Genomic DNA, 12546 nt, shown 5'->3' on the forward strand with positions numbered 1-12546 from the left:
GACCCTGGGAAACTCCCATCAGCTGTCTCTGGGCCTTGGCGTCCTTCCCCGTAAAGTGGGCACGTGGAGCCTGCAGGGGCGCTGCGAGGACCCGAGGAGAGACGTGCCCAGGGCCTTCCCAGCGCTGCCGGGCTCTCCTGGGTCAATGATCCTGGTCCCAGGAAAGAGGGCCTGCTCCTAAGAGCAAAGCACCCTCCTCCACCTTTCGTAAGGCAGAGATAGGAGAACCAGTCTGCATCCGGGACACAGCCCAGGGCCTCCTCACCTGCAGACACAACGGGCTGTCGCCTCCCCCGACTCTCTCCCTCCCACGCTCACTCCTGGCCAACGCTGCCGTGCGAAATCTCATGGAGGAAGGCAGGCCACGTCGGAGCCCAGCCGAAGTCACCCCTGCCCCACGGACCCAGGGCGGCCAGGCTCTGCTTACCCCAGAGGGCCATGAAGACTGAGAAGAAGACGGTGGCGGGGTTGTCAAAGAGGTGGCTGGCCCGGGCCGTGGCACACGCCGAGCTCATCTTCCAGTAGCTGCAGGTCTTGTCGCACAGCGGGCACATGGTGATGTTGTGTCTCTGGTCACACATCTCCATGCTGGAAGACAGACAGCGGCCTGTAGGTCCCCAGGGCCAGGACGTGTAGGGACTCCACACTAGGAGCCACGCCGGGGTGGGAGAGGGTGCTGGTGCCAAGCCGGGGGGCGGTGAGGTGACCTTGGGAAGGCCTGCCGGCCGCCTGCATCCAACACCCACATCCCCCCACACTCTCGAGGGTTGGCTTCAGACACAGGTGGTACGTGCAGTCCCAGGTTGACCTGTGCTAGGAAGGGCCTTGGCTTGATTTCATGCCTCTTTGTTACCGCCTTAAAATTCTTCAGGATTTCGGACAGGGCTCCTGCATTTTCATTTTGCACAAGGTCTGCAATTTCCGCAGCCGACCCTGGGTGTGGCCCGAGAGAGGCATGTCAGTGCTCACCTCTCGTGGGTACCTGAGGCAGCAGGACTCCCAGCCTGTATGGGAGTCGGCAGCCAGCCTCCTCTAATAGTCGGGTGCTGTCCGGGCTTGTTCTAATAGCGGGAGCTGCCCAGGTGCTCACGTTAAAAGGCCCCGGAAGACAGCTAGAGGAACAGGTGAAGCCACAAATACGCTGTGCCCTCCTGTGCCCTTGCATGTCCTAGGCACGGTGCATACAGGCTCGTTCGCCCTGGTGGGGATGCTGTGGGGCAGTTGGCCTTGGGGGCTGCCCAGGTATCTGCCTCCCGGGGCGCTCTGGACGCAGAGGGGAGACAGGTAGCTGGGCTGGAAGGAACACATCGACAGGCAGCTTGGAGTGGGGGACATCCACTGCGCAGGGCTCGTTCAGGAGCCGAGGGGTGCCTGGCCGGGACAGTGGGTCCCGCTGAACACAGGTTCTTATCCTGCTGGGCAGACATGCAGTCTGGGGCTGGAGCCCGGCTGCTGTGGAGGGACCGGAGGGGAGGGGCACGATGCCTAGCGCCTTCCCCTCCTCCACCAGCACCCTGGCACTCAGGCTCTCTCCTGCTGATACTGGAAGACGCCGAAATTCAAAGGCTGTCAGCTGTGTGAGCAGGAGCCTGCAAGAGCGTCCACCTGGCCCGGACCAGCTTTTGGGACTATTACAATCCCATCTTCATTGATGAAGAAGTAAGCCCAGTGAGGGGAAGTAAGTGGCTGAGGAACACACAGCAGAGCGGGGACTGGGCCATGCTCCTTCACGGCTCTCGTCTACTTGCCCAGAGACCGCAGGCTCTCACCTATTGCTCCTGGGTCCTCCCTTGGCTATTCCTGCCCTCTGTGCCCCTGGCCAGGCCCTTTAGCCTCAGACTCAGTTTCTCCTTCTGGGAGATGAGGAGAGGAGCCAGAGTAAGGCGCTTCCAGCTCTACCTGCCCTGAACTTTCTCCTCCTGCTAACTTGGACAAGACACTGAGCTATAAATAGACCCCAGGCAGGAGTGCTCATTCCCAGAGGCTGAAGGGGGGGGTTATTTTTGTTTCTTATTTCTGGATGCACATGAACTTATGCACACAGCTATGCCTGGCCCACAGCAGGACACCTGCTGAAAGGCTCTCGGGGACCCGCTGTGTCAGCCAATTGGGCATTCTGGCTCTCTTCACAGTTACGCTATGAAAACACTGTGTGCCAGGCACTTTGTCAGGCACGGAGGTGGAATGATGATCGTGGCAAGGAGGCTGCTGCCTCGGAGCACCTGGGGAAGTGAGTGCACGTGCGCGTGCCTGCACGTGCGTGTGTGCGGGAGCAGGGCCGGCACACACAGGCGGTGGGGCTGTGTGGACCCCAGAGCCAACCAGCTCGGGCTTTAGGGCTCGGCTCTACCATTTGTAATCTGTGTGGTTGGGGGGTGGGGGGTGACTCAAACTCTTTGGGCCTCAGTTTCCCCATCTGTAGAACGGGGCTGCTGGGAATGAGCGCCCATGCTGTCCGGACACTGGGGAAACTGGGGAATGCCCATGAAGCCCTGTTACTACCCTGGGGGTAACCAAGCACAGACAGTTGTCATGAACGGTCCATTTCCTGCCCCTCGCCGAGCTCCCTCTCTCCTGAGGGCCCTTCCTGGGTGGTGGCAGGTGTGGGGGGCACTGATAATGGCCCCCACTGTCTCTATGCTGCCTGGGGCCCCAGTGACCTGGCCAGAGGCTGGGGGGCCCAGAGCCCTGCGGGGGGCAGGGGCCAGACTGTGCAGCTCTGCCCACCGCCCAGCCCGCCTCCCCGTTGGCATAAACAAGGCCAGCCAGATAAAAAGCCTTTTTTTTTTTTTTTGCCGGTTTTAAACCCTCTGCCTCGCCCTTCACCACCCACAGCCAAAATAAAGACAAGGAATGGGAGGTCTGTTCTTTGGAGGGGATGGGCCGGGTTGGAGTGGCAGGCGGCACCTTGAGGGGCAGGGCCACCGGCTTCCCTACAGACTTGGACGGATCAGACTCCAAGGGGGACACACACCTCCTTCTTCGCCCAAGGCGCTAACCGGGCAGCGGCTGAGGCCAAGGTCGGACGGGCGTCCAGAATTCGCCGTGAATGTGGTTCACATCCCTGGCCACATGTCAGGACGTGGTGGCACTGGCCTGGCCTCGGGGACCTCGGCGCCCTGGCTGTGCAGACGTGCCCGGGCAGAGCCTCCTGGCTGAGGCTCTCCTGGCAGCACTACCTCTTGGGGGGGTGGGGTAGGGAGGGAGGAAGGGAGGTGAAGCCCCCAGGGGCCCCTGCCACTTGCCATGTCACCATCCCTTGGGGCTTTGGAACTAAATCAGCATCACACCTGGGCTACCCTGATGGCCACCGTCAGACCCAAGCACAATGGTCTCATGTCACGTTAGGCAACAAGGGGACTAAGCTTCCTCTGCTCTGTCTGTGCCCAAAATAGCCCTGGAGGGGACGTAAGCCAGATTCCTTTAACGTTTCGATCCCGGGTGGGTGGAAATATTTTAGGTGTTACTCATGCATCAAAGCATCATTTACACAGAAGTTTGCCGGATATGGCCTTTCTGTGCTGTGGAGTTGTAATAAGCCGGTCTCTTGGCCAGGTGAGAGACTCGTTTGATCTTCCTGACTGGGACTACAGATGAATTTTCCAAGCCGCAGCTCTGCTTTGGAGACATGGGGCTGAGTCGTAAGAGCTATAATCGAACTGATGTCCCTGGACTTCCCCGAGAGCCTGCACGCTTGTGGCAGGCAGGGCCGGCGGGCCAGGCAGCAGCGTCCCTGACCGAGGCAGGGGCCTGTCGTCTGGAACACACAACACGGTCACCTCTGGCTCAGGGCTCGCGGCCCTGGCACACGGCAGGAAGAGACAGGACACTCCCGTGCCCACCGAGGACCACAGCCTCCAGGCTCCCACTGCTTGACTCATGTTCTGGCTGCCACTTTGGGAGAACCACACCCCAGCACAAGGCCAGGCCGTCTCGGGGCCCCCGGCCTTCTTCCAAGAGCTCCCCATGCCTGATGTAACCCTCGAGGAACCGCAGCAGGAGCATCAGCCCTGTGCCTGCGAAGCCCCCCGGGGCCACAGGGAGAGGGGAAGCCAGCGCGGAGAAAGGGACCCGGTGGGCGGAGTCCACGCACGAGACCTGAAGTTCCTTGTCACTGAAGAATTAGAAACTCATTTAAAAGAGGGCAAAAAACCTCCCAAGAAGGAAAAGGAGCTGGATGCTTATTTTACGTCATCCTCCGGACAAGAGAGTGTCTCCCGGGCGTCTGTGCTTTGGAAAAGCCGTCGTCTGCGCTCTCAGACGGCGCTCCGCACCCCTTGGGGGGGGTGGCCCGCAGGTTCAAGGACCTGCTGGGCCAGGGCCTGCCGGAGGAATGCAGCTCCTCGGTCAGCAGAGGGCATGTGCAGGGAGGGGCTGCCCGCCTACCTGGGGATGTTCTCATCGACGGTGGCGCATCCATACAGGAAGACGATGATGCCGACCACGGACGCGGGGATGAGCATCTGGGTGTACACGCCCAGCCAGGCGAAGTACAGGCCAATCTTCTCCCCAAAGTACTTCCTGCACCGCAGGGCAAAGCCAAACAGAGACGAGCTTATGCTCACTGCAAACCCATGCAGGATGTGTGGCACCTCCCTGCCCGGCAAGGAGCAGCTCGAACCGGGCCCCGGCTTCTCCCAAGCAGGACTGAGTGGGTGGGGGCTCTGGACCCGGCCGTCAGGGGCGGGGTGCCCCTTGCCCTTCTGCACCCCGGGAAGGTGGGCCATTCTGTTTGTGAGGCCCAGGCCCGGGGCGGGGGGGGGGGGGTCGCAGTGGGCTGCCGGGGAGGTCGTCTGCTCTGTCCCAAGTCCCGGCTCAGTGTAAGAGCTGGAATGAACTCCGGCCTGGAGGCACCAAGAGAACCAACCCTCCTCACATTCAGCATCTCTGGTGCCTTGAGGGGGTTAATAATTTTCACGGGCTGGACTCTAGTCCGCAGGTCTCCCCACAGGACACATATCTGCTCCCCTTCCTGCCCCGGGAGAGAGGACAGCTTTCTCCTTCCCCTCAACCCAGCCATGCAAGGAGCCCCACCGGCCACCCAGCTGGTTGAGTGGGGCTGGGCATTCAGGAGAAGAGGGTGAACATGATGGAAAGAGCCCATCCTCCAGCGAGTCTACGGGCCTACGGGGGACCTGGGGCCCCCTTCCCAAGCTCCTCACGTTCAGACAGGTTCCCAGGTGCTGAATATTCAGTGCGGTCCAAACCAGGGACTGGCCCCCTGCAGCCTCGGAGCAGCCAGGCCCACCCCTTCGCACCTGGGGTCCTCTCTTACCTGACCAGGTCGATGGGCTGGTACTTATAGAAGACCCCGTAGCTTGCCCACTCTTGGTACAGGAGCTGGGGGAGAGCAAGTGGTGAGGGCTTGTGGAAATGGAGCTTTGCTTCCCAGATCTGGTGTACTCAGCTCACAGGGACATCATTCATTCATTCAACAAAGAGCTCTTGAGATTCGGCCGTGTGCCGGCTACCATGCGGGGCACCGGGCTTCCAGAGGTGAGCACGGCGGACACAGCCCCGAGCTCCGGGGCTTCCGTCCTGACCGGGGAGACCCACAGGAACCTTTCAGCTCCGGTAAGGGTCTCACAGAACCCATCGGCGGTAGGAGCTGAGCTGACACCAGAGTAAGAACGGGCTAGACGTGACAGAAGCTTCTGGAATCATTATGGAAGCCTCCCGCTCTTCATGATCTGATCCGGAATTGATCTAAAATGGCTGGACCCTGTGAGACTTTTCCACTTAGGGTTCTCGGCTGTCCCTGTCAGACGCCGTGTCATTCTTTATAAAGGACAGAGACCACCACGCTCTGGAGCAGAGAAATACCAGTGGCAAGGCGTTCCAAACTCTCCTGAGATGGGCTGTCTGATTAACACGGCTTAGTGAAATAAATGAAATTTACACATGCCCCATTACCCCCCGGGCTCTGGGCAGGGATGGTAATGAGCTTGATGGATCGAAAACCTTGTACGAACATGCAGAGAGTGTCCTAAGAAAGATACCATGTTGGGACTGGTGATGTTAAGAGAGAAATCCCACCCATGTGGGTCAATGATGCTTCACCAGCCTTAACTCAAAGCCTAAGTCACACAGCTGGGACCCCCTGTGCCTGGCCGCCTGCCCCTGCCGGCATCAGACGGGGAACGGGAGGGAGGCAGGCGGGAGACCGCCCCACGAGCTCCCTGCGGTTTAGGCTCTGGCCGGCGTATTCCTCTACGGCAGCCCATGCTGACAGATGCACCTGCCCCCACCTCCCCGCAGTCCGGAGCTGAGGGCTTTATGTGCACCAGATATCTTTAGGTAATTCTCCGAAAATTAACGGTGTGCACGAAGGCTCGCTGGGAGGAGTCCTGCACCCACAGACCAGGGAGTCAGCTCTGAGAAATAGTATGCAGAACACAAGTGCTGTATTTCCTCAAAAGTCAACACACACATCCGCTCTGATCTCTAAAATGAGCTGTCTTTCGACTTTATGTCTTTCTGTAAGTGCCACGACGGGATGTGTTCGGCAGGGTCCACGTCCTGAAGGACTACCAGCAAGGCTGGCTGCTGGTGGGTGGCCTCTGGAGGAAGTGGGGTGCATGGGGGGCCCCCTCTGTCTCGGAGGAGAGAGGCGGGAGTTAAGGACACCACTCCTGGGCGGGAATGTGGGCTCTGCTGGACCTCCAGCGGGCATTCTGGGCTCTGAGTCTGAGTCCTAACTCCTGGGAGGGCCCCCTCCCCTCTGAGCCCTGCTGGGCATCCAGGGCAGACCCTCTTCTCTGAGCCTGTGGCCTCCATTATTCTGGTGGAGACTGTCCTTCTTCCCGGGTCAGAGGGGATCCCCAAGGGCTTGTGCCTCGTGAAAGCCACAGCGCTGGGGCTCGCCACGTCTAGGCAGGCCTGGTTACACGGACAACGAAAAGCCCCCAGTGTCACTCTGCAAACAGCAAACTTGGATGAGCTCACAGACCACCTCCGGAAAGGCAAAGCGGCCATCACTGACCTGGGCAGCTTCCTCCCCTCCAGCGAAATCAAGCTGCTGATATTGAGCACACGCAGGCCAGGAGGCGTACCAGAGCTGGGGGGCAGAAGGAGGGAGGAGGAAGGGAAAGAGGGGGTCCGAGACTGGGCTGGGGGACAGAAGGCCCTTCTCAAAGGCACGGCCTCGTCACGCGGGCCCCTGCGTTCCCGGGCCTGCCCACTGACGCTGGCTGGCGCCCACCGTTCACGGGTGCATGGGACAGCTGGGGGTACACACCCTGGCTCTCTGCACAACCGCTTTACCTCAGTGGAGCGTTCTTCCTGCCAAGAAGGGAACATCAATCACCCTGCAGCTGGCAGAGTGGAGAAGTCAAAGTCAAGATTTCCCTGTTATGGTTGGCAGAGCTCCGAGGTGCACCTCAGCCTTGCAAGCAGGGTGGGAGGTGTCAGGCCCTGGGGTGGGCCAACGGGGCACAGTGGCCCCGGACCTCAGAGGGAGCCTGGCTCAACCCACCGGCACCTCTCGGCCCAGACCTCCCACCTGGGCCCACACGGCTGGGCAGGCCCGCGACGGCACAGATTCTGTCCTCAATTACTGTGTATGCACTTGCCCCTTGCCGTCTCTCCCTAGAATGGAGGCCCATGAGGGCCAGGTTTGCCCGGTCCACGTTAAGCCCAGAACCTCACACAGGGCCTGGGGCAGATAACAGGGTTCCAGTAAGTAACTACGGAAGGAAGGAGGGAGAGAGGGAATGATAGGTCGGGGTCCTGTGGCTCTCAGCCCAGCATGGGGATGGAGACAACTCAATCCACGTCTGGAGTAGCTGCCCCGCTCCATGTCCCCGGACGAAGGAACGCTCCCACTCCCAAGGGCCCCGAGTGTCTATGACTGTTCTGACCATGCTCAGCCTTGGCCCTGGCCTGATTCTTTGCTTAAGCATATTCCTACGTGTGCTCCTCCTGCTCGGCACAGGAAAATGGCCTTGGCTTCACTGCACTCCCCTTTCCATCCTGTGACATATCCAGGGCCAGGCACTGGGGGCTCCCCTGCCACTGGTGGGACCAATAGTGGGGGAGCCACCAATTTTGTCGCTGGAAAGGCAAAATACTCAGAACCAGGTCACTTAAGATGGAGCCACTTGGGAGAATGAGAAGTTCTCCAAGGCTCTGAGTTAGAACCCAAACACCTACCTGTAACATTCCTTGCTCTCTCCCTCCCTTCCATCTGTCCACCCACCCACCCGTCACCCACCCATCCATCTCCCCATCTATCCAACCATCCATCCACCCATCATCCATCCATCCATCCATCCATCATCCACCTATCCATCCATCTCCCCATCTAGCCACCCATCATCTACCCATCATCCATCCATCCATCCGTCCATCCATCATCCACCCACCCATCCATCTCCCCATCTAGCCACCCATCATCTACCCATCATCCATCCATCCATCCATCATCCACCTATCCATCCATCTCCCCATCTATCCAGCCATCATCTACCCATCATCCATCCATCCATCTGTCCATCCATCATCCACCCATCCATCCATCTCCCCATCTATCCAACCATCCATCCACCCATCATCCATCCATCCATCCATCCATCATCCACCTATCCATCCATCTCCCCATCTATCCAGCCATCATCTACCCATCATCCATCCATCCATCCGTCCATCCATCATCCACCCACCCATCCATCTCCCCATCTAGCCACCCATCATCTACCCATCATCCATCCATCCATCCATCATCCACCTATCCATCCATCTCCCCATCTATCCAGCCATCATCTACCCATCATCCATCCATCCATCTGTCCATCCATCATCCACCCATCCATCCATCTCCCCATCTATCCAACCATCCATCCACCCATCATCCATCCAATGCTCTTGGACTACCCCCATGGGCCAGGCCTGGCACTCACAGCTGGTACATTAAATTCAGTGGGCATGGGGGGGATGGAGGGTGGGCAGCATTCCAGGCAGAGGGAACAGGTGGGTCTGGACAAACCTAGAGCCATGTTTGCTGGGCCTGGTGCCCAGTAAGTAGCTCCTGAATAAGTAAGTGAATGAGATCGTTTTGGCAGCATGTGACCACCAGATGAGTAGTCTCAGATTAGTGAGGTGGTCAGCGTGGCTGGTGCACAGGGAGGCGGGTGGGAAGAAGGCCACAGTGGCCTGTGAATTAGGCCTGAAAGGGGGTCACTGTGGAGGGAAGGCACCAGACACTTGGCACAGGGGCCCAAAGGCATGAAGGAGGATGGACTCCGGGGCCAGAGTTGCCCCAGGCAGGCCTGGGGAGGAAATGGTGCTTCTCCAGTGGGATTGAATTGGGTGGTGGTTGGGGGGGGGTTCTGCAAGTCACTGGGTCTCAGACGAATGCCAGATGTTCCACTAAAAATAACCAAATATGTCATTTTTGAGCTAAATCAGATAGCATCTTCAGCCGGATTCCCGGGCAGGCAAGTTGTATCCAGTACCAGAGGTTTAAAAACATGTATGGGGGGCTGGCGGGAGGCAGGAATGGAGAACATTCCATACACAGAGGTTCCCAGCCCGAGATCTGGGACAAGGCCACCATTGTGAGGTTCCCAGGGAAGCGTCTCTACCCACTGCCTCTGAAGGATCTGCTCTTGAGGAGCAAAAATGGGTCCAGAAGGTCTGTTCCCCACCCAAGCTGAAGGAAGTCTGCACTTGTTTGGGAAGCGGGAGGGGGGGCAAAGTGGGCGCGGGGAAGAGGCTGGAAGCCAGACACTGGCTTGTGTGCAGGACGGCAGGATGGCAGAGAAGAACCTTCCTGAGTGAGGAGGACAGAGAGGTGGCCATGGTGGGGGTGGGGACGCAGGGAGCCTAGGTACGTAGGATCAGGGAGAGCACTGAACCATAAACAGATCACTCGGTGTCTCGGAGGCATAACCCCAGGAACACCAGCTCAATACCCTTTCCATGAGAAAGGGCTCCAGGTCAAATAAGTTTGAGAAACACAGGGTTGAACCACGTCCACTAGTCTCCCCAGTGTGTGGAGGGGGCTGTGGCTCTCTGGGGCCGGCGGGGAAGGCCAAGGTAGAGAAACACACCCTCGCTTTCACACGTTCCCCAAAACCCGCCCGGACACCTCTTAGATGCAGAGAGGTGGGTGCACACCAGCGGGCTGAAGTTCTGCCCTGTCCCCCCAGACGTGGGGCCGGAGTGTTGCTGCCCCATGGGCCACCGCGTAGCCCCGCCCCGCCCGCGGCCCTCCATCTGCTCTGCATCCACTTACTTTTCTGTCGTTGAAATCCATGTTTTCACCTTCGTAGTCTCCCTGTTCAGGAGAAAAGGAAAGCTATCACCACCTGATAGACCTTGCAAGGAGCTCAAATCCGCAATGCTTCCAAACGTAAGCACCAGCCACGCTCGCGAACACAGATAGGATAACCCCAGTCAGCAGCCAGTCATGGGACAGGGAAGGTTGGCGGGAGCCTCTGCATTGTTTCAATAGGGTGAATGTTTGTCCCATCTGCCGGGAGGCCCCAGAATCTGGCCCTGCCAGGTGGGGATCCCTTTCACTCCCAAGGGCCCCCGGAGGGCCCGAGGTTTTATGGTCACTGTGCACAGAGATCAGCGAGCACCCACACTCCCATTTCACACATGGCAACACTGAGGCTCAGAGAAGCAAAGTGGCCCTGACATCTAGCAGGGGTCACCAGCTGAAAGGCCCAGAAGTTTGTGAGTGCGGCTGGGCGGGGCTGGGGGGCTGCATTCCTGGAGCCTGTGGGGCGGGTGAGCACCCACTGATGGAGGGTGATGGGGGGTGGTTGAGGCCCCTTCAGCCGGAACCACTGGCCGGCACATGTGAGGTCTGAGCCCTACCCTTAAAAACCCAGCAGGTCACTGGCCGAGGCAACTTACTCCACACGCCCCAAATCAACACTGCATTTATTGAGCACCTACAAAATGCCAAGCGCGAAGGCTTTCATGAGACATATGCCCAAGGAACGGTGGCCAAACAGTGGTGTTTTTGTGGGACAGGGAACCTCAGAGGCCGGGGGGAGGGGAGGCAGGGAGAAGTCACCCGTGCAGGGGGAAAAGGAGGGCTCTGTGTGGCCCTGGGGAGTGGGGGAAGAGCATGCAGGCAGAAGGAACAGCATTCCCAAAGGCACAGAGGTGGGAAAGCTCGGTCACTGGACCCTAGCTCCCCACAGTGAATGAGCAGGTCAGAGTCAGGGGTCTGAAGGGATGGCCCTTTGCTGTTCTGGCAATTGGGTTTCTCCAATCCAAGGTCATACTGGAAGCCCTCTCACTTCTGCTCCCTCTGGACGCCTGCTGGGAACCATTCCCCACTTGTAGATGGGGACGCGAGGCACAGAGGGGACAGGGGCTGCCTCCACTCGGGGCCGCAGGGGAATGTGGCCAGGACTAGACTCTGGGTGCCCTGACTCCCTGCCCCACCCTTCTCTGCTCTCTCCTGCTCCGTGGCTCCTAGTCCTTGGGCAACACCCATTTGGAACGTTCCAGAGGCCCACGGTCTGGGGTTCCCACACTGCTCGGGCCCCACAGTGCATTCCCGTGCCCCGCTGAACCCTAGCCCCCGTTTCCATAGAGACAACAAGAAGAGAATCATCCCTCTGCACCTCAACGGAGCCAACGCGCGGCCGTGGCCACAGGCTATATTTGTCGGGGGATACCAGAGGGATTTGGAGATCCAGCTCAGGAAGCTGGCCGCTTGCTCTGCAGAAATAGATACATGCAGAGTCCCAGTCACTCTGCCAGAGTGGGGGCAGGGCGGGGCGGCCAGGGAGACCCAGGCCGGGGGGGGGACATTGTGTGGACTGGCCGGCCACAAGGTTTACACCCCGCCCGGGCAGGGTTCCTGCCACAAACGCCCCTGCCTCGGTGGGCTTGCTCTGCAAGAAAAGATGCCCTGGGTGTAAGGGCCTGGTCCCCCCTGGTCTGGCCAGGAAGGCCTGGGTGCAGCTGACATTTACAGGAGAGCCAAAGCAGGAAGCCGAGACCGCAGGATAATGAGAGCTCCCTGGGGGTGTGGCCCGCGGGGATTTGGGGCGTTCGATGACGCAGGCGCGAGTGCTTTGTCAAGGTTACTCACATCGTGCAGGGGGTAGGCGGCCGAGTAAACGCCATTGGCCAGTAGGCTCGTGATACCTTAAAAATAAAGGGAGAGAGAGGATTACGGACCAGGTACGTCTCCTGCCGCTCTCTTTGCCAACAGAGCAGTCCCAGGACCGTGTCTGTCGCCGAGAATTTTCTCAAAGCCCGCTGCACCCGGCTGCACAGAGCCAGGCCACCTTTCTGGCGTTTCCTCCCCGGGTTCGACTAGGAGACGGTAAAAACATGCTCTATCGGCAGGATTAGGAAGACACAGAGGAAACCCCAAGAGACAGTTACGCCTGGGAGGAAGGAGGCACCCCCAAGCCTGCAATTCACCAACTACCCACACCTGCTTGAGGGCAAGCCTACAGACTAGAAAGATGGATTTCAAGTGGTTAGAAAAGCTGAATCACGAGAAAAATACGGGTGGGAAAATTGATGTGTCGGAAAACACACATACAATTTGGAATTAGATTTTAGGTTGAT

The 12546-nt window shown here is 59.0% G+C and overlaps 1 protein-coding gene across 1 annotated transcript in view; it reads right to left on the minus strand.

The window, feature by feature from the left end:
• Positions 1 to 12546, minus strand: part of ANO1 (anoctamin 1) — a 76270-nt gene that overhangs the window by 38097 nt on the left and 25627 nt on the right. The window contains exons 8-12 of the mRNA XM_088018183.1: positions 12059 to 12114; positions 10235 to 10276; positions 5276 to 5340; positions 4387 to 4521; positions 428 to 588 (exon numbers count right to left, since the gene is read on the minus strand). Of these exons, the coding sequence (XP_087874309.1) occupies positions 428 to 588; positions 4387 to 4521; positions 5276 to 5340; positions 10235 to 10276; positions 12059 to 12114 (459 nt within the window). The remainder of the gene's footprint in view (positions 1 to 427; positions 589 to 4386; positions 4522 to 5275; positions 5341 to 10234; positions 10277 to 12058; positions 12115 to 12546) is intronic.

Source organism: Eumetopias jubatus, unplaced genomic scaffold (assembly GCF_037043125.1).
Source record: "Eumetopias jubatus isolate StellerSeaLion01/CBP00866 unplaced genomic scaffold, mEumJub1_p1.0 scaffold_13, whole genome shotgun sequence".
NCBI classification, from domain to species: Eukaryota; Metazoa; Chordata; class Mammalia; order Carnivora; family Otariidae; genus Eumetopias; species Eumetopias jubatus.